The sequence below is a fragment of the Gobio gobio genome (assembly GCF_949357685.1).
Source record: "Gobio gobio genome assembly, chromosome: 8".
NCBI classification, from domain to species: domain Eukaryota; kingdom Metazoa; phylum Chordata; class Actinopteri; order Cypriniformes; family Gobionidae; genus Gobio; species Gobio gobio.
This window is the reverse complement of record NC_137114.1, coordinates 18,519,639-18,546,879: the sequence shown is the minus strand read 5'-3', so window position 1 is coordinate 18,546,879 and position 27,241 is coordinate 18,519,639. Positions and strand designations below refer to the sequence as shown.

General features: G+C 40.4%; 2 protein-coding genes across 2 annotated transcripts; one reads left to right on the top strand and one right to left on the bottom strand.

Annotated features, from left to right (window-relative positions):
- The first annotated feature begins 285 nt into the window (after nt 1–285).
- On the top strand, nt 286–15,355 carry itm2ca (integral membrane protein 2Ca). Its single transcript, XM_079823512.1, has 6 exons — nt 286–608; nt 8,187–8,330; nt 9,798–9,986; nt 10,168–10,278; nt 10,359–10,509; nt 12,872–15,355. Exons 1-6 carry the CDS (start codon nt 513–515, stop codon nt 12,961–12,963), a joined length of 783 nt encoding a protein of 260 aa, XP_079679638.1. The 5' UTR covers nt 286–512; the 3' UTR covers nt 12,964–15,355.
- A 4,591-nt stretch (nt 15,356–19,946) lies between these two features.
- On the bottom strand, nt 19,947–21,803 carry lpar5b (lysophosphatidic acid receptor 5b). The gene has a single exon (XM_079823606.1). The coding sequence runs from the start codon at nt 21,773–21,775 to the stop codon at nt 20,843–20,845; it is 933 nt and encodes a 310-aa protein (XP_079679732.1). The 5' UTR covers nt 21,776–21,803; the 3' UTR covers nt 19,947–20,842.
- Between the last annotated feature and the right edge of the window lie 5,438 nt (nt 21,804–27,241).

Sequence of the window (27,241 nt, the reverse complement as noted above, 5' to 3'; positions counted from 1 at the left end):
AGTAATAAGACTTGGGCACAGAAACATGGAGTTTCATCCGAAATGTCAATCCATAGACAGACTAACAGTTGGAAATAAAGTTTGGAATAAAATACACGTTTCTACTGTCTTTTGTTCTTTGATTAAAAAGCGGTGGTTATTCAATAAACTCATGCCTCGTGAACATATTAGGCTATATTTTATTGTGGCACCTTGAATGTAAGATAGATAGATAGACATAGAGATATCAAGTACCAAAGTATTACCATATAAAACTATATATTGTTAAAAACAATCTTCGTACACATACATATGATGTATACAAAACGTGTGCGCGCTTGCTCCTCCTGGGTCGCGCGCATCATCACCAGTGTCGCTAGCACTGTGACTTTAAGAACGATTTTTTTATATCTATAGAAATAACTAATAATACATTCTTCCTGTCTATTATAACAAACGGCAAATATTGTGTCACAAAGCCAAGGGATAAACCATCTGCGTGCACACTAAAAACAGCGCTTTCTCCCTTCAACATGGTGAAGATCAGCTTTCAGCCCATCACAGGACAAAAAGCCGAGAAAGAGGACGGCGATGGAGATAAAACCCAAATATTCATACCACATTCACACGTAAGTTTCGCTTTTTGTGTGCATCATCCGAAATGTCACGGAAAACAGCGGTTCAAACTAACCAAAAGCCGGAAAAGAAATAACATTCATGATAAAGCACACATCACGTCATTTGGTATTTTAATATGATCTACAGATAATGCTCCATCAGCGCTTGAGCATGTATTTGTAGCTGTTTTGCATCTAAATATTGTTGCCCTTTGGTTTCATAACAAGAGGACATGGATGCTGCAGCACCTGCACCAATAACATCATGCAACATGCACCATATTCATCTCTGCCATACAATGTGCACTTTATATCCGTGTGCTCTCAATATGTGTGCATTATTGTGATGTTTTCATCAGATTGCTCTTCTTCTTTAAGAATTTTATAAAGTGATGGGGTAAACATCTTGATTAAATTAATATAAAATAGCTTAAAACATCTTGCCCTGCCTGCATTTTAAAATATATCAACTGTAATGTATGGGTTGTTATTGTCAGGGGTTAAGGCCTTTATTCTTAAGGGCTTATGAAATTTGACATAGTGCAGCACAGGTTTATGTGTCTATGCAACACACACACACACAAACACGCACAAATCCAACAGAGACAAAATGGCAGATGGCTACGGTGAGGAGAAATGACTTTGGAGAGCTTAATATCGCTCCTTTACTAAAAGGGGTGCATGTATGTGTTTGCTGTCTTTATAGGCCAAATGACCTCCTCACGATGAAAACATCTTAAAGATGAAGTATGTAATTTCTGAGCCACTATAGCATCTGATTCCCTTTGTCAGAATACGCATACTTACCTACTATACAATATGCAAAAAAACGTCAAATATGAATATGCAGTATTTATGAAAGAGTAGGCGAACACCTAGCTAACAGGGAACAGTCTCAGAACTTTTTATTAGTTTACTTTAAAATAAAAATTACCCCATGATTTACTCACCCTCAATGCCATCCTAGGTGTATATGACTTTCTTCTTTCTGATGAACACAATCAGAGTAATATTAATAAATATTCTGACGCTTCCATACTTTATAATGGCAGTGCACGAGTTTGAAACTCAAAAAAGTGCATCCATCCATCCATCATAAACGTGCTCCACACGGCCTCTGGGGTCAGTAAAGGCCTTCTGAAGCGAACTTGATGGGTTTGTGTAAGAAAATATCCATATTTAACATACAAAGTAAAATATCTGGCTTCCACCAGACCGCCTTCCATATTCAGCTTGAAAAAAAAAACGTAGCGTTTTGAACTGCGAGAGGCGTTACACTTTCTGCTTAAGTTGAATATGGTAGGCGGTCTGGGGGAAGCTAGATATTTTTCTTTATAAATTTTTAAATATAGATATTTTCCTTACAAAAACACATTGATTTGCTTCAGAAGGCCTTTATTAACCCCCCGTGAGCCGTGTGGAGCACGTTTATGAAGAATGGATGCCCTTTTTTGAGCTTCAAACTCGTGGGCCCAGTTCACTGCCACTTGGAAGCGTCAGGATATTTATTAATATAGCTATGATTGTGTTTGTCTGACAGAAGAAAGTCATATACACCCAGGATGGTTTGAGGGTGAGTAAATCTTGGGGTAGGTATAATTTTAAAAGTGAATGAATCCTTTAACAGGAACATTAGCAAAACATTCTTTGAACAAATTTTTGCTAGCTTGGCAATATCCAGATGACCTATCAACAGAGATGGGGTAAGTGTAGGGTTGGTGTATTTCAAGTAATTTATCTTACCAGTATAAAAACAATAGGCCTATAAGTGAAAAGGAAGTCTCCATCATGTTAATAAACCAAGCGTGCGTGTGTAAGTTAAGAATGAGGCCAGCTCAGGCCATGTGCCGTGCAGTTTGGCAGATGGGTTGCAAGACCGGGGGCGTTATTAGTCATTGCCTATCGGCATCGCACGTCTAATAATTTCCTGCTGTAGTACGAGAACGCTGAATAATCCATTCTTGTCTGCACATGATACAAGTGAATGTAGTGCCAACTGTAGCACGTCTCTGTAACGAATCCACAGAGTCATAGAGATCCATTTGCAGCTTTAATTAGTGACAAAGTCAGACAGACAGGGTATTGATAGGTAGACAGGAATGGTATGGGCAAGGCAAAGAATACTCAGGTAAGCTAGTGCTGATGATCGGGGCTGGCAGCAAGGTTTCAAACACGGGTAACAGTGCAGGGTCGTGGGAGCCAGAGTATGTTCAGTTAGCCAGGAAACAGTCCAAGGTCGAGGTAGCCAGAGAGTGGTCGAAGAGTTCCAAAAACAGTCCAAGATCTAAACCAGAATAAACAGAATCAGTAGACAATCGCTCAGTATGTATGCCAGGGCAAAACAAGACTTCGCACTGAATGGGTGTGAGAGAGGGATTCTTATACATGTGGAAATGAAGTGCAGGTGTGAGTGTGATCAATGAAGAGCAGGTGTGTGATCAGTCCAGGAGAGCAGCATTATGGGAAATGTAGTTTGCATGGCCATAGTCAATACTCTGGAGATGGATCCCTCTGTGAATGTGGAGGTGACACAGGAAACTCCTGTGTAACAGAGCCCCCTCCCTGCGAGCGACTCCTGGCGCGAGGAGGCAAACGGCGACGGGGTCTTCCACGTTGTCGAGGAGCAGGTTTATTTGGATGTGATCGGTGGAATTCCTCTGTGAGTGTGGGGTCCAGGATGTCCTTGGCCCTGATCCAGCACCGTTCCTCCGGGCCGAACCCCTCCCAATCGACAAGGTACTGCAGAATGTTACCCCTACGTCTGGAGTCTAGTAGTTCCTTTACCCGATATGCCTCCTCGCCGTCTACCAGGACAGGTGGAGGGGTCTGCGGTGTGGCTCTCTCCTCTGACACTCTCTCGGGACTGTTAGCGGGTTTCAGCAGGGACACATGGAACGTGGAGGCAATGCGGTAGTTAGTGGGAAGTTTGAGACGAAATGACACTGGAGTGATTTGTTTTAGGACTTCGAATGGACCGACATATCTGGGACTGAGCTTACGGCAGGGGAGTCGAAGCTTGAGATCCTTTGTGGACAACCATACCCATTGACCTGGACGGTACTGCGGAGCAGGACGACGATGCTGGTTGGCGTGGTGTTCCTGGCGCCGGACTGCATGTAACAGGTGGGTGTGCGCTTGATCCCAGACCTCTTCGCTCCTGTGGAGCCATTCGGTGACAGCGGGAAGTTCTGTGGGTTCCCCGGACCAAGGAAATAGTGGAGGTTGGAAACCTAGTATGCACCGGAACGGAGTTAGACCAGTAGCGGGTTTGACCAGAGAGTTCTGGGCGTATTCAGCCCAGAACAGGTAACGACTCCACTCTGTTTGCTGCTGCTGACAGTATGTGCGCAGGAAGCGAATGATGTCTTGGTTTAAACGTTCGGTCTGCCCGTTGGATTGGGGGTGATATCCGGAGGTCAAACTGATGTTCACATTGAGGTGTTTGAAGAAAGCCCTCCAGACTCTGGAGGTGAACTGTGACCCTCGGTCTGACACGATGTCATCAGGAAGGCCGTAGAATCGGAACACCTGATTGCAGAGGATTTCAGCCGTGGCGAGTGCTGTGGGCAGTTTGGGTAAGGCCACCAGTCTACATGCCTTGGAGAAGCGATCAACTATTGTCAATATGGTGGTATTTCCCTGGGATTCTGGGAGATCTGTAATGAAATCTATAGCGATGTGGGACCATGGACGCTGCGGAATGGGCAACGGAGTTAGAAGTCCGGCAGGTAATTGACGAGGCGTCTTGGAAGTGTTGCAACTGGCGCAATTCTGGATGTGGTGGGTGGTGTCGGCGAGTAGAGTGGGCCACCAGAACCGGTTGCGGAGAAGGTGAACAGTGGCGGTGATACCGGGATGACCAGAACTGGGCGTTGCGTGTACCTGATCAATGAGGCGGGTGCGTAAGGGAGCAGGGACATACATGCGATTAGGTGGACCATTCAAGGTAGGTGGCTCCTGGCGATTGAACTGTTCAATCTCAGTAATGATGTCCCATTGCACAGGAGCGACGAGTAGGTTCTCAGGAAGAATATTCTCGGTGATCGTGGGTTGGGGTGTCTCATCGGTCTGGCGGGAGAGAGCGTCGGCCTTAATGTTCTTGGAACCAGGACGATACATGATAGTGAACTGGAATCTTGTAAAGAATAGAGCCCACCGGGCCTGACGGGGATTCAAGCATTTGGCCGTCCGGAGAAACTCGAGGTTCTTGTGGTCGGTGAGGATGATGAAGGGTTCCTGTGCTCCTTCTAGCCAGTGCCGCCACTCCTCTAAAGCCAGTTTCATGGCCAGTAATTCACGGTTGCCCACGTCATAGTTGCGCTCAGCGGAGGTTAATTTACGAGAAAAGAAGGCACAAGGATACATTTTTTCAGGCATGCCTTGACGCTGGGACAGAACTGCACCTACTCCAGTGTTTGAAGCATCCACCTCGATGATAAACTGACGTGTGGGGTCTGGATGCCGCAGGATGGGAGCAGAGGTGAAGCGTGTTCGGAGCTCATCAAAGGCTTTGGTGGACTCAGGTGTCCAGCTCAAGCGATGGTGGTGACGTTTGGTCATGGTGGTCAACGGGGCAGCTACTGTACTGTAGTTTCTGATGAACCGACGATAGAAATTCGCAAACCCCAGGAACCGTTGCAACTGTTTGACTGTTTGGGGAACCGGCCAATTTAGGACCGCCTGAACCTTCTTCTCGTCCATCGCCACACCCTCTGGACTGATGACGTATCCCAGGAAAGACGTTCTTGTGCGATGGAATTCACATTTCTCGAATTTGACATAGAGCTGATATTGAATGAGTCGTCTGAGAACCGATCTGACATGTTTGACGTGTTCCTCCATGGTTGAAGAGTAAATCAGTATATCGTCGATGTAGACGATTACCCACCTCTCCAGCATGTCCCGAAAGACGTCATTCATGAACGCCTGGAAGACAGAAGGACTATTGGACAACCCGAATGGCATAACGAGATACTCATAGTGCCCATTAGTGGTAGAGAAGGCCGTCTTCCACTCGTCTCCTCTGCGTATACGAATCAAGTTGTAGGCATTACGGAGATCCAACTTGGTATAATACTTGGCTTGACGGAGCTGTTCGAGAGCGGCTGGCACCAGGGGCAGTGGGTACCTGAACTTGACTGTATTCTCGTTAAGACCACGATAGTCGATGCAGGGGCGCAGTGTGCCATCCTTTTTCTTAACGAAGAAGAAGCCCGCAGCGGCGGGTGAGGTAGAGGGCCGGATGAACCCCTTGGCTAGTTCTTCCTCTATGTACTTCTTCATCGCTTCGGACTCTGGTTGAGACAGGGGAAAAATTCTGCCCTTAGGCGGTGTGGTGCCGGGTAATAGTTCGATGGCACAATCACTGGAACGGTGTTCTGGAAGTTGGGCAGCCTTGACTTTGCTGAAAACGTCAGAGAGATCAGAATACACAGCAGGCAGTCCTGAATCACTGAACTCCGACGTGGATAACTGGAGAATGTTGCGGGGAGTACGATTGATTTTAGCCAGGCATCTTCTATGGCACGAAGAATCCCACTGGATGATTTGGTTCTCCCGCCAGGAGATTTGTGGGTTGTGAGTGCGCAGCCATGGAAGACCCAGGATTATGGAGTGTTTGGGGGCGTGAATAACATAAAACCTGATTGATTCAGAATGAAGTGTTCCGACGTGCAGAATTACCTCTTCGGTGAGGTGTTGAATCCTTCCCTCTCCCAAGGGCCGACCATCTAGCGCCTCGACTGTCAGAGAGAAGTCACAGGGATTAGTTTGGAGTTTATGCTGTACAGTGAATTCATGAGACATAAAATTTCCCGCGGCTCCTGAGTCTAGCAAAGCGGATGTGTCAATCATTCTGCCGGGTAGAGAGAGACGAACAGGTAGCGTGAACCCGGACCACCGATTGTTGGAGTCCGCCAGGGTACTCACCGGTTGAGCCTGAAGAGACGGACGAACTGGGCAGGAGAGTCTGCGATGACCAGACTGTCCGCAATAGAGACAGAGATGCTGCTGCAGGCGACGCTCGCGTTCCTCAGGAGTGAGAGGAGTAAAACCCAGCTGCATGGGCTCTGGTGCATCCGTGTCGTCGGGACGAGCACGATAGGGAACTCGAGGTGTGCGCCGAGAACGAATAAGGTTGTCGATCTGAATGGCCAGGTTGATGTATTCGTTCAGCGTTCTCCCCTCATCGCGGCAAGCTAACTCAGACTGAAGTTCATTGGTGAGACCTTTTCTGAACAGGGTTTTCAGGGTGTCCTCAACCCAATTGGTCTGTGCAGCAAGGGTGCGAAACGTGAGGGCATAATCGGCGGCGGTTCTTCTCCCCTGAGTATGACTGAGAAGGCGTTCACCGGCATCACCGAGCTCAGTGGAGTGCTCGAAAACGCTGCGGAACTGCTGGGTAAATGATGCAAATGTGGAGAAAGGAGATCCATCCGGCCTCCAGATGGCAGTTACCCATTCCAGCGCCTTTCCGGTGAGGAGCGAACACATGAAAGCAATTTTCCCTGAATCTGTGGGATGGAGTGCTGGCTGTTGATCAAAGTAGAGGTGGCATTGGAGCAGGAAGCCTTTGCATTTAGCTGAAGCGCCATCATACTTCTCTGGAAGAGCGAGACGAGGATTGACTGAGGTGCTCGCCGAGGGCGGTGATACCCCTGAGGCCTGATCGACGGGGGCGCTGATCGCTGAGGCTTGAAGCCCTTGCAGGGCTGTTACGAGCTCCTCGGTGAGTGACGTGAGGCGATTCAACTGTAGCTGGTGTTGAGCTAGCTGGGCAGCCTGTGCAGAGATTTCAGTGGTGAGCTGTGAGACGGCTGCTGGACCTTGAGGTGGCGAAGTCTTCTGTAACGAATCCACAGAGTCATAGAGATCCATTTGCAGCTTTAATTAGTGACAAAGTCAGACAGACAGGGTATTGATAGGTAGACAGGAATGGTATGGGCAAGGCAAAGAATACTCAGGTAAGCTAGTGCTGATGATCGGGGCTGGCAGCAAGGTTTCAAACACGGGTAACAGTGCAGGGTCGTGGGAGCCAGAGTATGTTCAGTTAGCCAGGAAACAGTCCAAGGTCGAGGTAGCCAGAGAGTGGTCGAAGAGTTCCAAAAACAGTCCAAGATCTAAACCAGAATAAACAGAATCAGTAGACAATCGCTCAGTATGTATGCCAGGGCAAAACAAGACTTCGCACTGAATGGGTGTGAGAGAGGGATTCTTATACATGTGGAAATGAAGTGCAGGTGTGAGTGTGATCAATGAAGAGCAGGTGTGTGATCAGTCCAGGAGAGCAGCATTATGGGAAATGTAGTTTGCATGGCCATAGTCAATACTCTGGAGATGGATCCCTCTGTGAATGTGGAGGTGACACAGGAAACTCCTGTGTAACAGTCTCCCAGCGTGTGGGTGATCGTAACAAAAGTGGCACGGTATTCTGAAATGAGCTACTTTGTGGGTCATGATGAAAACAACTTTATAATCAGGGCTAAATAATGTCTATTTTCAAAATGAGGGTGTAATAAATATATGCTTTATTTAAGGGAAATAAAAAACAAATGTTTAAAAAAAAATGTGTGTGTGTGTGTGTGTTTGTAGGTGGAAGAGGAGCTGGTCTTGCCTGTTGGACGGAAACGCTCCTCTCTGAGTGGACTTTGCTGTCTGACAACTGCACTGATTGTCTTCACCTGCAGTTTGATATATGCTTCAATATATATCTACCGTTACTACATCATTCCTCAGGTAGCACACAATTATACGAGTGGCATAAAACTCAAAATAATTATTATATAATTAGATGGTAAGCGGAAGCTTCCAGTAGTGCCAATTGTTTATTTTTGACTAAGCCAGAGCTTATGTTTTATGTTCTGGTGTTATTAGATGTGTTCAACTTGAGACCCAATATCAAAGTCGAACACACCATTCACTGCTGTGATTCGTCTGTAATGTGCATAATTTGAGCCAATCGGTGTGTTTGACTTCTGCTTTCTAATCTCTCTGGTGGTACTTTGATGTCATACACCGATCTGTCTGCGCAGCGCCGCTTCAAGTCGAAACACACCTCCAATGTGTTTCAATGACAGTCGCGATTCATTCCTGAATGAAACGGTGTTTCGAAAGAATCAGTTGAGCGAATGGCTTGATGACTCACTCATGAAACGCGGTTTGTCGCCACCTACTGGTGTAAAGATATCGATGTAACCTGTAGAATGTTTACTGAAAGACTTGTCAGCCTTCCAGTGACAGTCAAACTGGTATGCGAAGTGATACAAACAGCAAAAAGTGTTGTCTGACTTCACAACAAGTCATAATTTAGACTTTCTATGTCATAATTATGACTTAGCTATGTCAGAATTTGGGGGCTTCATCTCATAAACTAATTTTTTTGCACCATAAATATGATTTACAAAAGAATTCGTAGGTGGCATATTAATTTATACATAAGAGTGATACACAAGGTGCACACCTGCTAAAAGTGGTGCATAGTAAAGATCGATTTGTGGATTTAAGGGATTGAGGTCGCAATTAGGATAATATGAAAATCTTTTTCCTAGCCCTATTGATAGAAATTAGAGATGCACCGATGTATCGGGCGCCAATATTTATCGGACATTTTTGATAAATTTAAAACCATCTTTAGTGTTGTCAAAAGTACAGACTTCTATACCAAGTTGGTAATGAAATTTTCAAAACGTGATGATACCAGCGTTTCCTTTTCGCATTTTGAGCGCTGTTGATGCTGTTGTTGGCTGATACATCGGTGCATCTCTAATTTCTATCAATAGGGCTAGGAAAAAGATGTTCATATTATCCTAATTTTGAGCACTGTTGATTTTTTAAAGACCTCTGATTGGCCGTTAAATGGATCCAATCCATGTTCAACAGAAATTATTTGATGATAAACTATAAACTAGCTAGTATACCTTAATGCATGTGTTTTTGGTCTTTGCTAATTTACAACATGATCAAAACACACAAAAAAATCTATTTTAATTAATGACAAAAGTTCAAAATAAGAGAGCAAGTGACAAGTATCAGAATCAGTATCAGCCAATAGTTGTTTGTTTGTCCTATCAGTGCATCCCTAATAGAAATTGTTGTTATCTTATGTTCTTGTGTTAAACTATATCAGTCAGTTGTAAGAAATTAAGATCAAAACAGTATTATAATATCATTTTAAATTGTTTATTTTAAATGATGGCGATTCAGGTTCCGGATCAAAGTCGGTTCCACTGCCGTGTTGTGTACGAGGACTCGGTGGCTGCTCCACTGCGAGGGTCTCATGAGCTGGAGGAGAACGTGGGGATCTACCTGAAGGAAAACTATGAGCAAATCAGCGTGCCTGTGCCCGACTTCAGCAACACAGACCCTGCTGATATCATTCATGATTTCCACAGGGTAACACACTTGAAGTTTCCATTAGTTTCCATTATCCACACTTGCATTTACAGAGCATGCTTTCGCATTATTGTTCACTGTTTTCTTTTTAGAGCTGCTTTACAGCATCATTAAATTATTATTTTCCTGTTTGAAAATCTGTATAAAGTGCTATATAAATAAAGTTGACTTTGGTTTTTAGGGTCTGACGGCCTACCATGACATTGCCTTAGACAAGTGTTATGTCATCGAGCTCAACACCAGTGTGGTAATGCCTCCACGTAACCTCTGGGAACTGCTCATCAACGTCAAGGTACTTGTATTGTTTGTGTATAATTGCAGATGAGATGTGAATTATATCTACTTGATGATGTTGCCTTTCTCTTTTTGTAGAAAGGGACTTACCTCCCCCAGACATACATTGTCCAGGAAGAGATGGTCGTGGCTGGACGTGTTAATAATATGCATCAGCTCGGCCGCTTTATTTACCGCCTGTGTAATGGTAAAGACACGTACAGGCTCCGCCGCCGCACCTCACGCCGTCGTAAGTTGACGCATTTTTGTCTTTTTTCTTATGTGTTAATAGTAGTGGTCGACTGATATGGTTTAGTCAATGCTGACCAATCAACTGAAATAAGATAAACAGGAATAAAAGGAATAGTTCACCCAAAAATAAAATATCCTTCATTGTTAAAACTTAGGTATAAATCTTTCTTCTAAATAATACGTTTGCCAGTACTGTGCTACGAGTCCAATTTGGCAATGCCAATTTATGGCATAACAGATTCTTCATCTTCTTGGTGGGAGGAAACTGCGCTCCGGTGTGGCTTCACAGCTGCCATGCAAATCTGATTGACGTCCAGCTTAATAGCTCATTGCAGCTTATTAGCGGAACAATTAAGTAACACCCACGGTACGGCTTCCTGTATTATGCAATCTATTTCTCCCTGGTTCCTGAGGATCCAAGGCTTTTTTGTGAGAATATGATATGATAATATCCATGACAACCACAAACTTTGGGGAAACTGGGACAATTTCATGGAAGCAGGCCATCTGCGTTAGAACGGATCAAGTAATTATGAACCATGAATATTCAATTGTTAGTTCCTATTTTATATTGTGTTATATACTTCTGTATCCCATATTTTGGATTTGGTGTGCTTATATAATGTATTACACAGGGAGCGTTCTCAGAACGTTGGCTAACGATCTGGCAAGGTTCTCTTAAAGTTACGGGCAAACATTCTTATAACGTTAATAGAATGTTCGGTCAGAGTTATCTGGTCTTTAATAATGTTCTCAAAACATCAGCACAAAAACGTCATTCATACGTCTAATGTTTTCGGAACATTTATAGAACATTCAAATTTAACATTCCCATATTATTTGTAAATTGATCAAATGAAACCTCAACATTTGCATAACCAAAAATTGGACAATTGGAACACAGAAATAACGTTTTAATAACTTAAAGGGATAGTTCACCCAAAAATGAAAAAAAAAAAACCGAATGTACTCACCCTCAAGTTGTTTCAAACCTGGATGAATTTCTTTCTTCTGCTGAACACAAAATATATTTTGAAGAATATCGGTAACCAAACAGTTGACTTCCATAGGGGCCATCAACTGGTTACTAGGGCTGGGTAAAAAATATTGATTTCTCGATTTTAATCGATTCTCACTTTTACAAAACAATATCGATTCTTAAATCCCAAGAATCGATTTGTCATCCTGTTTTCAGTTAATGAATGAAATAAACATTGTAGCGCGCCTCCCATCCAATAAATCTCAATAATCTTTGTGCTTTATTACTATTGATATGAAACAAAGTCTCAGATTTCAAATTACGTCAATTTTTTTTTTACGAAATTCAAAAATATATACTGTTTGGCACTGTGGCGCAAGATCGCTCAGCTCAAGAGAACCAGCAGCGCGGAGCATGAACGGATCTTCTCTTCCGCCTTAATACCAGTAACAGCGCAAAATAAACATGAATGAGCTTCTGAAAGTGTGTTAAAAGATACAGGACAACTTACCGAAATCCGTATCAAGTCACATAGAATAGCTCAATCAGTGTTTCAACCGCAGAAAGACGTCAGTAAAACGGCTTGTAAACAATGTCATGTAACGTCACATTTACCTCAGAAAAACCATATCCAGTGTCCATAAACTCGTTAGTCAGCTAGAAAAATTAACTCTAGAGTGGAGCATTTTGCTAATTATATGCACCACATTACATAGGATATTGTCATTTTTAATGTTCTTCAATATTTAATGCATGTATGAATAAATCTGGCAAGTTTTTATGACCGCCACCATTTAAATTTTTAACTAATTGGAGTGGAATTATGATTATGTAATTGTAAAGTTAATATTATAACTTTATTATTATATAAAAAAAAAACATAATTTAGTGTCATTTAAGTGTTTGTATACAAACCTGTTCATTTGTACCTTCAATATTAGAAGGCTAACGTAGTATCAACTGACTCCCATAGTTTACAACAGTAGTTCAGAAATGTGTTTTCCTTGAGATAATTATACCTGATGCATATCCAAAATAATTTATATTGAATTGAATCGAAAATCGAATCGAAAGCTTGTGAATCGAAATCGAATTGGGAAATTTGTGTCAATACCCAGCCCTACTGGTTACCCATATTCTTCAGAATATCTTCTTTTGTGTTATCGTAAAGAAATTCATACAGGTTTGGAACAACTTTAGGGTGAGTAAATGATGGCAGAATTTGTGGGTCAACCATCACTTTAATAGGAACATGTTCTTTGAACATATTTTTGTTGGCTAGGATACCAATCCATACAATAAATAAATAATAGTGCAAGTATGTAAAATTAAATATATTTCCTAATGTAAGTAACTTTTTGTTTCGTATTTTTCCCGTTAGGTATCACCAAGCGTGATGCGCAGAACTGTCACCGAATCCGCCACTTCGAGAACACGTTCGTGGTGGAGACAGTGATTTGTGAGACCCCATAGGCTGTTGGCGTCTTTGCCCCGCCCATTTCTGATGAGATCACATCCGTTGTTCTCGGTAGCCACACCCCTTTGAAAATCACACTCTTTTCCTCTGATCCCTCATGTCTATCGCTCTCTCTTTTTGTACTTCTCTCTCTCTAGTAATTCATTACAAATGTTCCCTTGAAGTTGTCTGAACAGTTTGTTTCTGCATATTTGCAATAATGAGCATTTTCAAATGGATGCATTTAAAAATGTAACCGTAGCATCTGAAGTCTTAAAATGAGAAGATCACATGGGCATTAAACTGCACAATGCCTGCATGCTTGACTGGCTGTTCGTGCTCCATCAAACTGCTCTTTGCTCTCTTACATATTTGTGTGTTTTTAGGTCTATTTTTCGCAATCATGGATAGGGATGCATCGAAATTTTGGCCAAAATGCCTAAATTGATGAGAAAACTGGGCAAAAATGTTAACAGAAAGCATTACTCTAATATTCAATCTTTGAATATACACTGCAAAAATTATTGTACCAAAGACTATAGATATAGAAAGACGGTTCACTCCTATTACTTATGAATGGGCGTAACTGCAATGCGCAATATGGCAGAATAAGTCCCGCCTTCTAAAAGAGCCATTCGCTGATTGGTAAAGTCATTGCGTCATTGCAGCTGCCGTTAGAAGCTCTGGTTCCCATTATAGAAACATGAGACTTGCGCATAGAAAAATAAGTTTTTTTTGCGCTATTGGAGCATAAGAAACAACATTTATGGGACATAAATATGTTATTTAATTGTGAGATCGGCAAGCAGTTTTCAGGATTTGGTCTAGGATGCCAAAAAAAGCTGCCCAGATGCGTTGCAAATATGTCCGCAGAGTGAGCAGACTTTCCTTGAAAGGGACTTTGTTTCTTAATTAGTTTTTTTTTTCTGATTTCCATCATAAATATCTAAAAAATCTTATATCAAAATCAAAATCAATGCATGAAAATTAAGCGAGTTAATGCATAAAACAAGAAAGGATATGTGATTGGGGTAAGAAAAATAATGTTTTTCTTTTGAAAAAAGAACGTTTTTCTTAATTTTTCTGACCCCATTGACATAAAGTATTTTTTCTTATTCTAAACAAACTTGCTTCATCACTTTTTCAGAAAGCAAGACTTTCTATCTTAGGTCATTTCGCTTCTTGAGTAAATGTATCTTGATTTAAGAATATAGATATTTGTACTGGAAAACTAGTTCAGTTTAAATGACGATAGATCATATGTAAATGGAAAAGATGTTGATGAGCACAACAAACTCACTGAAGACGAGTTATCGAAGCATATTGTGGTAAAAAATGGCAAATTCACTATTTGCGTTTTCTAGTTGCACTTTAATGTCCCCACGGCAAATGTAAAACGTATCGATCACCGTCTTGGTTATAGGCACATTATTATAAAGCTAGATTTCAAGTGCTTGCGCAGAGCCCATGAGGCTATTTTGCTCAACTTCTTGTATAATGAACGTCAAGACAAATCGTCACATGTTTGTAAAGGTAAATTGGCTTCTCTTGCCCGGTGTTGTGTATTCTTTTCTTTCAGTGCATCACTACTCATGGATATCCCACTGATCCTAGTGCCAGTTAAAGCGTCTGACGAACAATCACAGCCGTCATTACATTTATCACATGTGTTCGTTTCAATACCCAGTACTCGCTGTATGCCACTTTAGTGCTTCTACAACACGCTTCCTGTGACACTTCCTCGTTTCTTCTTTCTCTCTGCATGCTTTTGAAGAGAACACGTGCATTATTTGAGTATTTTCTTATCATATGAGTGAAGCCTTAGGCCAGATTCATGCCCTGGACTAATGTATACAATCTCAAAAGCTCTTCGTGTTTGTGTGTGTGTGTTGAACTTAAAAAAAAAACTGGTTTAGTTAGGTGAAGCAAACATGTAAATAAACCAATAAGACCTACCTATGTCATTGGGCGTCTTTTTTGTAGTTTGTGTTACAAAACATTGACAGCATGAGTGAACACATTTCACAATTACGAAAATTGGAGTTTATGTTGCATAACTGCTTGTTTCACACCCTCTGCGGGTACTGTAAAAATATATCAGTGGGAAACAGCATCCAGAGCATTATGTGAAATCAGCAGGGAAACTTCGAAAATTGTAAGAAAAAGGAAATGAAATACAGTTGCATGAAAAAGTATGTGAACCGCTTGCAGAATCTGGGAAAATGTGAATAACTGTAACAAAATAAGAGAGATCATACAAAATGCATGTTATATTTTTATTTAGTAATGTCCCGAAGAAGAGATTTTACATACAAAGGTTTTAATATACTGTAGTTCACAAGACAAAAAATAGCTGAATTTATTAAAATGCTGTTCATAAAATGGTTCATAAATCAAAAGTTTTTTTGTGATGGTTGTTCATGAGTCCCTTGTTTGTCCTGAGCAGATAAACTGAACAACGTTCTTCAGAAAAATCCTTCAGGTCCTCACACACAGGAAGTGATGTCTCTACACTAGATCGTGTACATTGACCTTCTTTCCCGGAAGTGCTGCGCTTTTGGGGCTGTTGGACATGGTGTTGTATTTGAGGTAAAAAATTATATAAATACTGTTCGGTTTCTCTCAGAAACCGATCGTTTCGTGTCTTAACCCTTAATCGTCCCTTGGGGTCCAGCTGACCCCACTGGACTTTTCCTCCATTTTTAAAAAGTGTTCCCTTCATCTCAGGGCCATGAGACTCTGTGGCTTTTCCTAAATAATCTATCTAAACATGCACAAAAAATCTGGGCTTGATTTGGTTGTTCTAAAGGTGTGTAAAAAAAATGTAGCCTACCGTTTAAGTCCCTCGGGGTCAGATTGACCCCACATTGAAAATGAATGGGAAAGTGTAAAAAAAAAAAAAAAAAAAGCACTTTTTTTGTCAAAAAAAATTAACAAAATCCAATATAAATCTGAAAATTTCTACATTTATATCAAGGTCTGGTCCTAGAGCATAAACACAAAGTAGAACGAACTTTCTATCTCATACACACACACGTACACACACACACAAACACACACATGTGTGTGACTGCAACAGAGACTATTTTTATTGAAATTGGCAAATAAAATCAACAAAGCTGGCATAAATCTGAAAGATTTTCATACATAAATGAAGTACTAATACTAGAGCACAAATGCAATATGGAACTGTCTGTTTACGTGTAATGTTGTGTCTTTATAAAGTATCTTCTTATTAAACTGTTTGTACACTTACAAAGTTCTCAATGCTTCGGTTTGCATGTAGGGACCCTCATTATGCTACCGTGTTATGTGAGGCTATTTTGAGCCTTGTTAGTGGTATTAACTAGCGATTTTATTTTACTTGTTCTATGCCCCAAATACTAGCGTTATAAGCTAATCGGTTTTTAGAGATAAAACTCTATACATTTGATTTTCATGAAAACGCATCCCAGAGAACGATCTACTCGGTAACCATGTGTTAATTACCCCTAGGTTCATTTTTCACCGGAGTTGTCCTTTAATGCGTCATGTTTCTTTTTGGTGCATCAGTGAATGTTTGAACCTTTTTTAATAGTTGTGTTTGAGCCCCTCAATAGTCTTCAGTGTGAAAAGATGGATCTCAAAATCATACAGTCACTGCTGGAAAGGGTTTGAATATGCAGAAGATGCTGGAAAACTGAAGAATGTGCAGGACCTGGAGGATTTTTCTGAAGAACGTTGGTCAGTTTAACTGCTCAGGACATACAAGAGACTCAAGAACAACCATCACAAAAAACAAAAACAGCCGTGGATCATCCAGGGAACGACACACGATATTGAGAATCAAGGCTTCATAAACTTTTGAACGGGGTAATTTGAATAAATTCAGCTTTTCTTTTGTCTTGTGGACTATATGTAAAAAAAAATTATGCAAAATATCAGTACAAAAAAAATAACATTCATTTTGTATGATCTCTCTTATTTAGTAAAAAATGATTCACATTTTCCCAGATTCTGCAAGCGTTTCACATACTTTTTCTTGCAACTGTACGTGTGTGAGCTTTCTGCCACTGCGAGCCATTATTCTCATGCATGCCTTCTAAATGATCTTGCATCACCTTGCACCCTTGCATAAGACTATCTTGTAAAATCTTAAGATAATCTTGTCTAAACTTCCTCACAAAAATTCATCAGTGATCTACTGTGTGCCAATCTTTCCCCCCTCGGCTCAGTCAGAGGTTACGAATAAGATTGTTTAAATGTGATTCAAATGTAGTGGATAATTTCTAGTTTGACAGCACATGAATAGTTCAATCAAAAATGAGCATTCTGTCTTCATTTACTCACCATGTTGTTTCAAACACATCTGACTTTCTGTGGAGCAAGAATGCCATTATAGTTAATATTAACCATAGCTGAGAAGCTCCAAAAATGAAGGAACAAAAAGGCACTATAAAAATACAGTAGAATAAGTTTTTTAAAGTCAGGTGTGGGAAGAACAGACTTAAATCATTTAGGTCCTTATTCACTGCTAACTTGAGAAACACTGCGACTTTAAAATTGAGTCTAGAACTGAATCAGTTCACTTTGGCCCTGTTTACAATCTGGTATTAAAGGGATAGTTCACCCAAAAATTAAAATCAGCCCATAATTTACACTCTAAAAAAAAAAAGTTCTATATGGCACCAAACATGGTTCTTGGCTCGTAATTATAGGGGAACCTTTTTTAGTGCTATATAGCACCAATTTTGTTTCTTCAGAGGTTCTTCACTGGTTCTTTGACTAAGGTGCTATATAGCACCTCTGAAGAACCGCTGAAGAACCACTGAAGCACCAAAATTGGTGCTATATAGGACTAAAAAAGTTCCCCTATGATTACGAGCCAAGAACCATTTTTGGTGCCATATAGAACCTTTTTTTTTTAGAGTGTGGTTTTGTGGTCCAGTGTCACATATGGTGTATTTAAAGCACTTATTTGGACATTTAAATCAAGTAAAATATCCAACAATTTTTTATAAAATTATAAAATGAGTTATATTATCTCTAATGTTTCCAAGAATATTTAAATCCAGAGAAATAAGATATGCTTCGCCTATCAGTAACATCATTCCTGCGTTACCCTCGATTTCCGGTTTTATGTTGTAGAAACCATGAAACACCAAAGACACTTTTATATGTGTTTTATTAGACAGGTGAGCAACTGTTTGGATACATTCATAGACAGAAAACGAATCATTGCTGTATAGCTCAAAATTAAAATAAAATTTAAATCTGGTTTTCTTGATTTACCGTGAGTACCATGTTTTACCACGACTAATATGGATCTATCTTACTGCACAAGTGTCTCATAGTAGCTGCCAAGAGAACACACAGGGTAGCATTATAACATGACTTTCAACACACTCAAATGTATCTAATATGATAAACAGCGCTGCGTTACCCCACATACACATGAGCGGAAGAAGCGAAAGCTCGTCTGTGGCGTAATAAAAGCTCAGCGAAATAAAGGCGTCATCAAGCTACGCATTTGTGTTGAAAAAGCGACCTCTAGCGGCGAAAAATTACATATTGAGGCTTTAATGTTCAATTCTTCAACCAGCAGAATAGAATCGAGTAGAATAATGTCATCTCACTGTACCATTGTAGCCACTTTCACTGACTGTTTACAGTTTAACGGAAGTTACTCGTATAAATCGCGCAAAGCATCATGGGGTGAATGAAAAAGGAGGATAGCTGAAGTGCAATACCACTTCCAAATACAGCTATTTGCTTTATGCATCAGCAGTGTTAGTTTATACAATCTAAACACAGTTTGTAGAACGCATTCTTAACAGTTAAGTCATGCTTGAGACTTTCATCAAATGGGTTTATTAGGATTAGGTTATATATAAGATTGTTCAACTATAAGACATCAAAAACACTATTTTGCATTAGTCCATCTAAAAATTGTTAAAATTGTTTAATATGCATTACTGCTTTTTATTTCACAGGCATATTGAAATATATACTGTAAAGTTTATCTAGTTATTTAACACATGGGGAGAAAAGGCAGGAAACATGACTCAACATGAAACTATGACACTAATTAGACACACTTTAAAATTTATGTTAACCATAAACACTGAGACATATGTATGTCAAATAGGGGTATTAATATAAACTCCCTTTTAATTTAATGTGACAACAATTAGTTCACACGATAAAAGACACCTTCATTTAGAAATCCCTGAAACATCAGATTCATGTTGAATTTGTGGTTTATAGATGTTCACAAAATGATTCTCTCAGATTTCGCAGAACCCAGACAAAATGTACATTTTTGTGGTTGTGACTGACGTGCTTTGCCAACAACAGAAGTTCCTCTAAAGTGTTTCTAATATTTTGTTATTAAGAGCGTTTGAGGTTGCATTGACACATAATTTCACCCAGGAAGTGGAAAAAAGCACAGCTTCAATGTGGTTCACTAGTCATCACCATACAAATAAATATAAATATATACAATTAAAAACACGTTTTATACATTGTCAAGAAAAATATAACTTTTCTCTGTCGGAGATATTCTGAAAGCCACATATGTGATACTGACAAGTCTTTACATGAGCCTCAAGACAACAATTACAGTACATGGCAAGTATCTACACCAGTTAAAATATAATGCAATTAAAGATGATTATATATGATACTCTAACCAAACAGATCCAATAGCATATGTGACCCTGGACAACTAAACCAGTCATAGGGGTCACTTTTTTTAAAAGTGAGATTTATACATCATCTGACACTCTCTATCTCATATATATATATATATATATATATATATATATATATATATATATATATATATATATATATATATATATATATATATATATATATATATTCCATTGATTGTATGGTTTGTTAGAATAAGACAATATTTGGTCGAGATACAACTATTTGAAAATCTGGAATCTGAGAAAAAAATCGAAATATTCAGAAAATCGCCTTTAAAGTTGTCCAAATGAAGTGGAACCACTTTACAACTTTTAGTTAGTATTAACTAACATGAACTAACCATGAGCAATACATTTGTTACTGTATTTGTTAATCTTTGTTAACATTAGTTAATGTAAATCCAGCTGTGGTTTGTTCATGTTAGTTCACAGTGCATTAACTAATGATAACAAGATTTTAATAAAGTATTAGTAAATGTTGAAATTAACATTAACAAAGATAAATAAATGCTTTATAAGTGTAGTTCATTATTAGTTCATGTTTACTAATGTAGTTAACTAATGAAACCTTATTGTAAAGTGTTAACAATTAAGTCCTTAGCAATGCATATTAGGCTACTAATGAACAAATATATATTTACAGTAGTAAATTGACTACATATCTAAACGGAACATGATCTTTACTTAATATCCTAATGATTTTTGACATGAAAGATACTTTTGACCCATACAATGTATTGTTGGCTATTGCCACAAATATAGCCGTGCGACTCATGACTGGTTTTGTGGTCCAGGGTCACATATGGTGTATTTAAAGCACTCATTTGGACATTTAAATCAAGTAAAATATCCAACAATTTTGTAATGCCGTTTAACCCTCTTAGGATGGTTGGGTGTACCTAAATGAGATCTGAAGTTCACACAGGTGTTCTGAAAGATTAAACAGTAGTTATAATGTTTAACACCCACAAAGTGTCCTGATACGTTTTGAGCAACTATATTTTATTGATCTATAATTACCTAATTTCTGAGGCCACAGCATTTTCTTTCCTGAGGCCAAACTTTTGCGATAGAAATAGCATATTGCAGTGCATTTGCGAGCGAATACATTATTTGGGAAGGGGGGGAAGGCTAAAGCATTTCCCTTCCATGTCCTCTTAGGGGCTCCGTAGTACTGTTTATCCTAACTTTTTTCAGCTAGTCAAGACCTTTCCATCGACCTGCTGAGAGAATACGTTCCCACATCCGTTTGTTTTTTACCCTTGTCCTGCCAGAACGAGTCCAGGGAGAAATAGTAGATGAGAGGGTCCACACAGCAGTTGACGCTCGCCAGGCAGATGAGCGCTCGTAAAGTCTCGCCGCCGCCGTCCTTCTTGTACGCCAAGAGTTGTAAAGCAAACGGAAGGAAAAATATCATAAACACCAACATGTTGACTGCAAAAATTAGTATCACGTTCATTTTGTTGTTGACTTTGGCCGCGCCAGCGCTGGGACGCTTCCTCAGCGCGACTATGACCACGACCGTGGAGACGATATTAATCACCAGCAGTATTAATAAAAATATCGCCTGCGCGAGCGCGATGGGTGACGAGCCCTTGCCCATGTCGAGCACTTGAAACTCAAAGCACGGCGTGTAGTTGGCACACTGATTAAATCTTCTGTGCATATTTATAATACTCGGGATGCAAAGGATGGTGACGATGATCCACACAACCGCGCAGCACTTGCAGGCGCACGCGGAGGTTCGCAGAGACCGGGAGCGCAGAGGGAACACCAGGGCGACCAGCCGGTCCAAGCTGATTAAAGTGATGAAGATGCAGCTCGTCCAGATGTTGACGCGAAACATCATGATGGCAGCGGTGCACGTGCCCACTCCAAACGGCCACTGGAGCGTTGCGTAAAAGTAGACGCGCAGCGGCAGGGAGAGCGCGAGGAGCAGGTCGGACGCGGCGAGGTTCACCATGAGCACGGCGCACGGTGACCGGAGCCCGTGACCGCGCAGCAGGATCCACAGGGACGCCGTGTTGAGAGGCAGACCCACGGCCAGAACCAGTCCATACACGACAGCCGACGCCAGGAACCGGTTCGAAGGTTGGAGCTCCGCAATGCACGTCGAGTTCGTCAAGTTCGTCATGTTTCTAAATCTGAAAGGCTGGGTCGAAGTTGTCCTCTTAGTTTGACCTCTGGGTGGATTTTAAAGTGGTTTTGAGGGAACCCAGGGAGAAATGAAACGACGATGAGGAAGGATGTAGAATAGATAAAGGTGAGGGGGTTTCTCCGCCTCTTTGTCCTAATTCTCACGCTTAAGGTTTCTTTTTAAAAGTCCAATTTTGTGTAAGGTCGTGGCCTCAAAAAAGTTGAACATTTCCACTGTCAATGCTCAGGAAAATTATACAGTTCACTGAACTCATTTTGACCTTTTGGGGCATGTTGTCACAACAATATGGCGTGATATGTCACATGGCCATTATCTGTATGCTTTAAGTAAAATTAGTAAACATTGAAATAATTATAATGCACGAAACAATTCATAAAACAGCTAAAAGTAAAATAAATAAAAAAACTGTTTTAGATGACAAATAAATGTAATTAAAACCATATTGATCAATAAATTGAAGAATGCGCATCTGGTATTGTTTATCTTATTAAAAGAATTCTCATCACTGCAATACCTGTCATTTGTATTATTTTATTAACATGTATTGCTGTATAAAATATGTTTCGCAATATCATTTAATTAATATCCATTCATTTTGAATTACGTTTAAGGTAATACAACCAATTTTTTGACATATAAAAACGTAACAAATGTTTTATTTATTTGTGTAATAAATATAACCAAATATATTTGTACGTGCTTTGTCAAGAGCAGATGCATACAGAAGTTCCTCTAAAGTGTTTCTAGGCCCATTTATCAGAGTTTGAAATTTGAGTCCGATCATCTGCATCTTCACGGTACTCTATTTAAGATGGAAACCAGACTAAATTAACATTTTTGTAGTTGTGACTGACGTGCTTTGTCAACAGCAGATGCGCACAGGAAGTTCCTCTAAAGTGTTTCCAGGCTTCAATATGTTGCTATTAAAAGCATTGAGTTTGCATTGACACAGAGTTGTCACATCGTAACACAGGAAGTGGAAAAAAGCAAAAGCTTTAATGTGTCTCACAGTCATCACATCATTATAAAAAGAAATATAAACACAGTCGGGAGAACAAGTATTTGATACACTGCAGATTTAGCAGGTTTTCCTACTTACAAAGCATGTAGAGGTCTGTAATTTTTATCATAGGTAAAAAATCCAGAAAATCACATTGTATGATTTTTTTAATTATTAATTTGCATTTTATTGCATGACATAAGTATTTGATCACCTACCAACCAGTAAGAATTCCGGCTCTCACAGACCTGTTAGTTTTTCTTTAAGAAACCCTTCTGTTCTCCACTCATTACCTGTATTAACTGCACCTGTTTGAACTCTTACCTATAAAAGACACCTGTCCACACACTCAATCAAACAGACTCCAACCTCTCCACAATGGCCAAGACCAGAGAGCTGTGTAAGGACATCAGGGATAAAATTGTAGACCTGCACAAGGCTGGGATGGGCTACGGGACAATAGGCAAGCAGCTTGGTGAGAAGGCAACAACTGTTGGCGCAATTATTAGAAAATGGAAGAAGTTCAAGATGATGGTCAATCTCCCTCGGTCTGGGGCATCAATGATCATGAGGAAGGTGAGGGATCAGCCCAGAACCACACAGCAGGACCTGGTCAAAGACCTGAAGAGAGCTGGGACCACAGTCTCAAAGAAAACCATTAGTAACACCGCCATGGATTAAAATCCTGCAGCGCACGCAAGGTTTCCCTGTTCAAGCCAGGGCATGTCCAGGCCCGTCTGAAGTTTGCCAATGACCATCTGGATGATCCAGAGGAGGAATGGGAGAAGGTCATGTGGTCTGATGAGACAAAAATAGAGCTTTTTGGTTTTAACTCCACTCTGCGTGTTTGGAGGAAGAAGAAGGATGAGTACAACCCCAAGAACACCATCCCAGCCGTGAAGCATGGAGGTAGAAACATCATTCTTTGAGGATGCTTTTCTGCAAAGGGGACAGGACAACTGCACCAAATTGAGGGGAGGATGGATGGGGCCATGTATCGCGAGATCTTGGCCAACAACCTCCTTCCCTCAGTAAGAGCATTGAAGACGGGTCGTGGCTGGGTCTTCCAGCATTACAACGACCCAAAACACACAGCCAGGGCAACTAAGGAGTGGCTCCGTAAGAAGCATCTCAAAGTCCTGGAGTGGCCTAGCCAGTCTCCAGACCTGAGCCCAATAGAGAATCTTTGGAGGGAGTTGAAATCCGTATTGCCCAGCGACAGCCCCGAAACCTGAAGGATCTGGAGAAGGTCTGTATGGAGGCGTGGGCCAAAATCCCTGCTGCAGTGTGTGCAAACCTGGTCAAGAACTACAGGAAACGTATGATCTCTGACTGTATTAGCAAACAAATGCTGCTTTTCTGATGTATGAAATACTTATGTCATGCAAGAAAATGCGAATTATTCACTTAAAAATCATACAATGTGATTTTCTGGATTTTTGTTTTAGATTCCGTCTCTCAAAGTTGAAGAGTAGCTATGATAAAAAGTGGGAAAACCTGCAAAATCGACAGTGTATCGAATACTTGTTCTCCCCACTGTATATACAATTAAAAACACAGTTTTATACCTTGTCAACAAAAATATAACTTTTCTCTGTTGGAGAAAGCCACACTAACAACTAACACTAAACACTAACACACTGTTCTGAAAGCCACACTGACACTTGTCAATCTGGCTTTCAGAACAGTGTGTTAGTGTTCACGAGGCTCCACACCAGAAAAGACTCAAATTACAGTATTTTGCAAGTATCTAAGACAGTTAAAAGCCGTTTGCTCTACAATCGCTCTCGTGGTACTCAGATGTCATACACCGATTGGTCTAATGTAACTAAATAAATCATTTATAATAATTGTAATGTTACAGTAATGAGAGACTTTTATTTTGCATTAAGCAGTAACAAGACTTTGGTGGTAAAATTAGGTTAATTGTCTCTGTCCTAATTTGTAAGACCACATCTGTCAACATGAAGCCGGTGATCTCTTTCTTAACTGTTGTTTTCTCACCTCTGTCTGACACTTTCTGTATGTGATGCTTGTGTGGTGTTGCATTCATCACAGCTGAAGTGAGATAAATGCAATATTTGTCAAATACACAGATGTTCCAGAGACATTTTCATTTAACACTTTATGTACTGCTTAATACAGCGTCTGTTTGTACAAGAATAAAGTTAAACATAAGCCTACTATTTAAATACCAATGAAGTGGGCTCTACATTTTATATCAGTTTTAAATCAATAAACATTGCAACTACATGAAAAATGCTTTTACTGTTATAAAAATGCAGGTGAATGTGGCCAATCGTCATCAGAGCTACTAGAGAAACTAGGCTTGTTCGAGGTGCATCGGCGCTGCGCAGACCAATCATTGTGTGACATCCAAGTACCGTGAGAGCGATTCAAAAGTATAAGGAGTCGTTTGCTCTCTAATCGTTCTCGCTGTATTTTGATGCCATACGTCACAGTCGGCACTGTCTCAAGTTGAACGCAATTTCAAATGTCTGCGCAGGGCTGCCCGAAGTCGAACAAGCCTATTCATCTAAATGTCGCTCTCAGCACTGTGGATGGACGGCGTCGGGATGTTTAACAGTATATTGCTGCAAAGGTATTTCCAACTTCTTATAAGCAAAGAAAGAAAAAATAGCTTTTCTGCGCGGCCCCCCCTGACCCCCCCCCCAAAAAAAACTTTCAACAGAACACATTTTATATTATTTTACATTTGATTATTTTATTTATTTCTAAAGAACTCTTTAGTAGCCTATTTGGTGCACTTTAAAGGGACAGTTCAGCCCAAAATGAAAATTCTGTCATCATTTACTCGCCCTCATGATGTTCCAGACCTGTATGAGTTTCTTTGTTCTGCTGAACACAAAATAAGATAATTGAAGAATGTTTGTAACCAGGCTTCTTTGGGGGCACCATTGACTTCCATAGTAATATTCATGTGTGTTCAACATAACAAAGAAATGTATACATGTTTGGAACAACTTCAGGGTGAGAAAATGATGACAGAATTTTACTTTTTGGGTGAACTGTCCCTTTAAGCAGTCATTCTGAACCCTGAACCAGTAATCACTTTTTTGAATTTCAAAAATGTAATTTTTTTAAATTAATTTACTTAAATTATGACTATATTGTCATGTAATTATTTGTCCCATTTTTATCTAAAAAAAAATTCAATGTCATAAACTTTATATGACAGGATTATTGGTTATGTATGATTATAGCGTAGCTAAATTATAAATTAATAATTACATTTATTAGGCTATAATCTATTAATTAACCTGTCTAAAAAATAATAATTCTGTCTGCCAAGCTCTGATAATGTATGGAATATTATATTAATATATTATCCATTAAAAAAAACTATAGGCTACCTTTAGAAGCACAGATGTGTCTGTCAGCGCTGTTGCTTTAAGTCAGTCAGTCTGAGACACTGAAATGCTTCTCATAAAGTGTGCAGTTGGCCTGAGGTTCATCATGAGTTACTGGACAGACCCATTGATACCTTTTTGATATTCAGCTCTATATCTGGAGATCCTCTTGCGTTCAAACGGTGGACGCACGCGACGCGAGCTCGACATGTTTTTAAAAAAACGCGCAAGTTTACAGGCACACGCCACAGCGCATGTTCTCGAGACTCCGCCGCTATGACAACAAAGCCGCTAAAACGCAATCGCACAAATGAGCTCCTGTACTACTTATTGTGAAATTGATTTGTTTATATTTGCTATCAGTATTCTCCACACTGCAAAATCCTTGTGTGTTTACTGAACTATGTGTGGACATATGTAAAATACGGAACAAATCGCGTCCCGTATTGGTTTGATACGGAACGCGTCATTTTGTTTGTAAATACGGGACGATTCCGTATTTTACGGGACGGGTGGCAACCCTACGTTCTGTGTGACTTGACAATTTGACAGTCAATTTTTTTGTGACCACGTGGACTGTGCGCGTACAACAGCGCATGTGCGAGTGACTTAAGTGCTTGAAAAGTAGATAGTGTGTACGCACCGAAAGCGTCTTTCCGCGCTCACGGCCAAAGGACTATACTTTGGAAAGGCTTGCGCACTCAAAATGTGCACGGGACGGAGTGGAAAGCGGAAAGTGAACTATACCCGGGGCTTTAGTCTCTTCTCTCTTGTACATTACCTGTGCACGAGTGCGAGCATGTGCAGCAAGTTGCAGTTCACTTAACAGCCACCGGTGTCACTAATAACAAGCGTTTCTGATTTTTACATATAGCCCCTTTGAAGGGTAACTTCAGTGATTTAGCATTAGGCTTTGTATCAGTAGAAACCCGGTAGTATATTCAAATTATGGTACTTTCCCCCCTCATATCCCCCTGAGACGAGAGAATTATGCATTTTATTTCTGCAAAAAATCCTCCGATGACGCAAATATCGTTATTTTGCGTCATCAGAGGATTTTTTGGCCAGAGG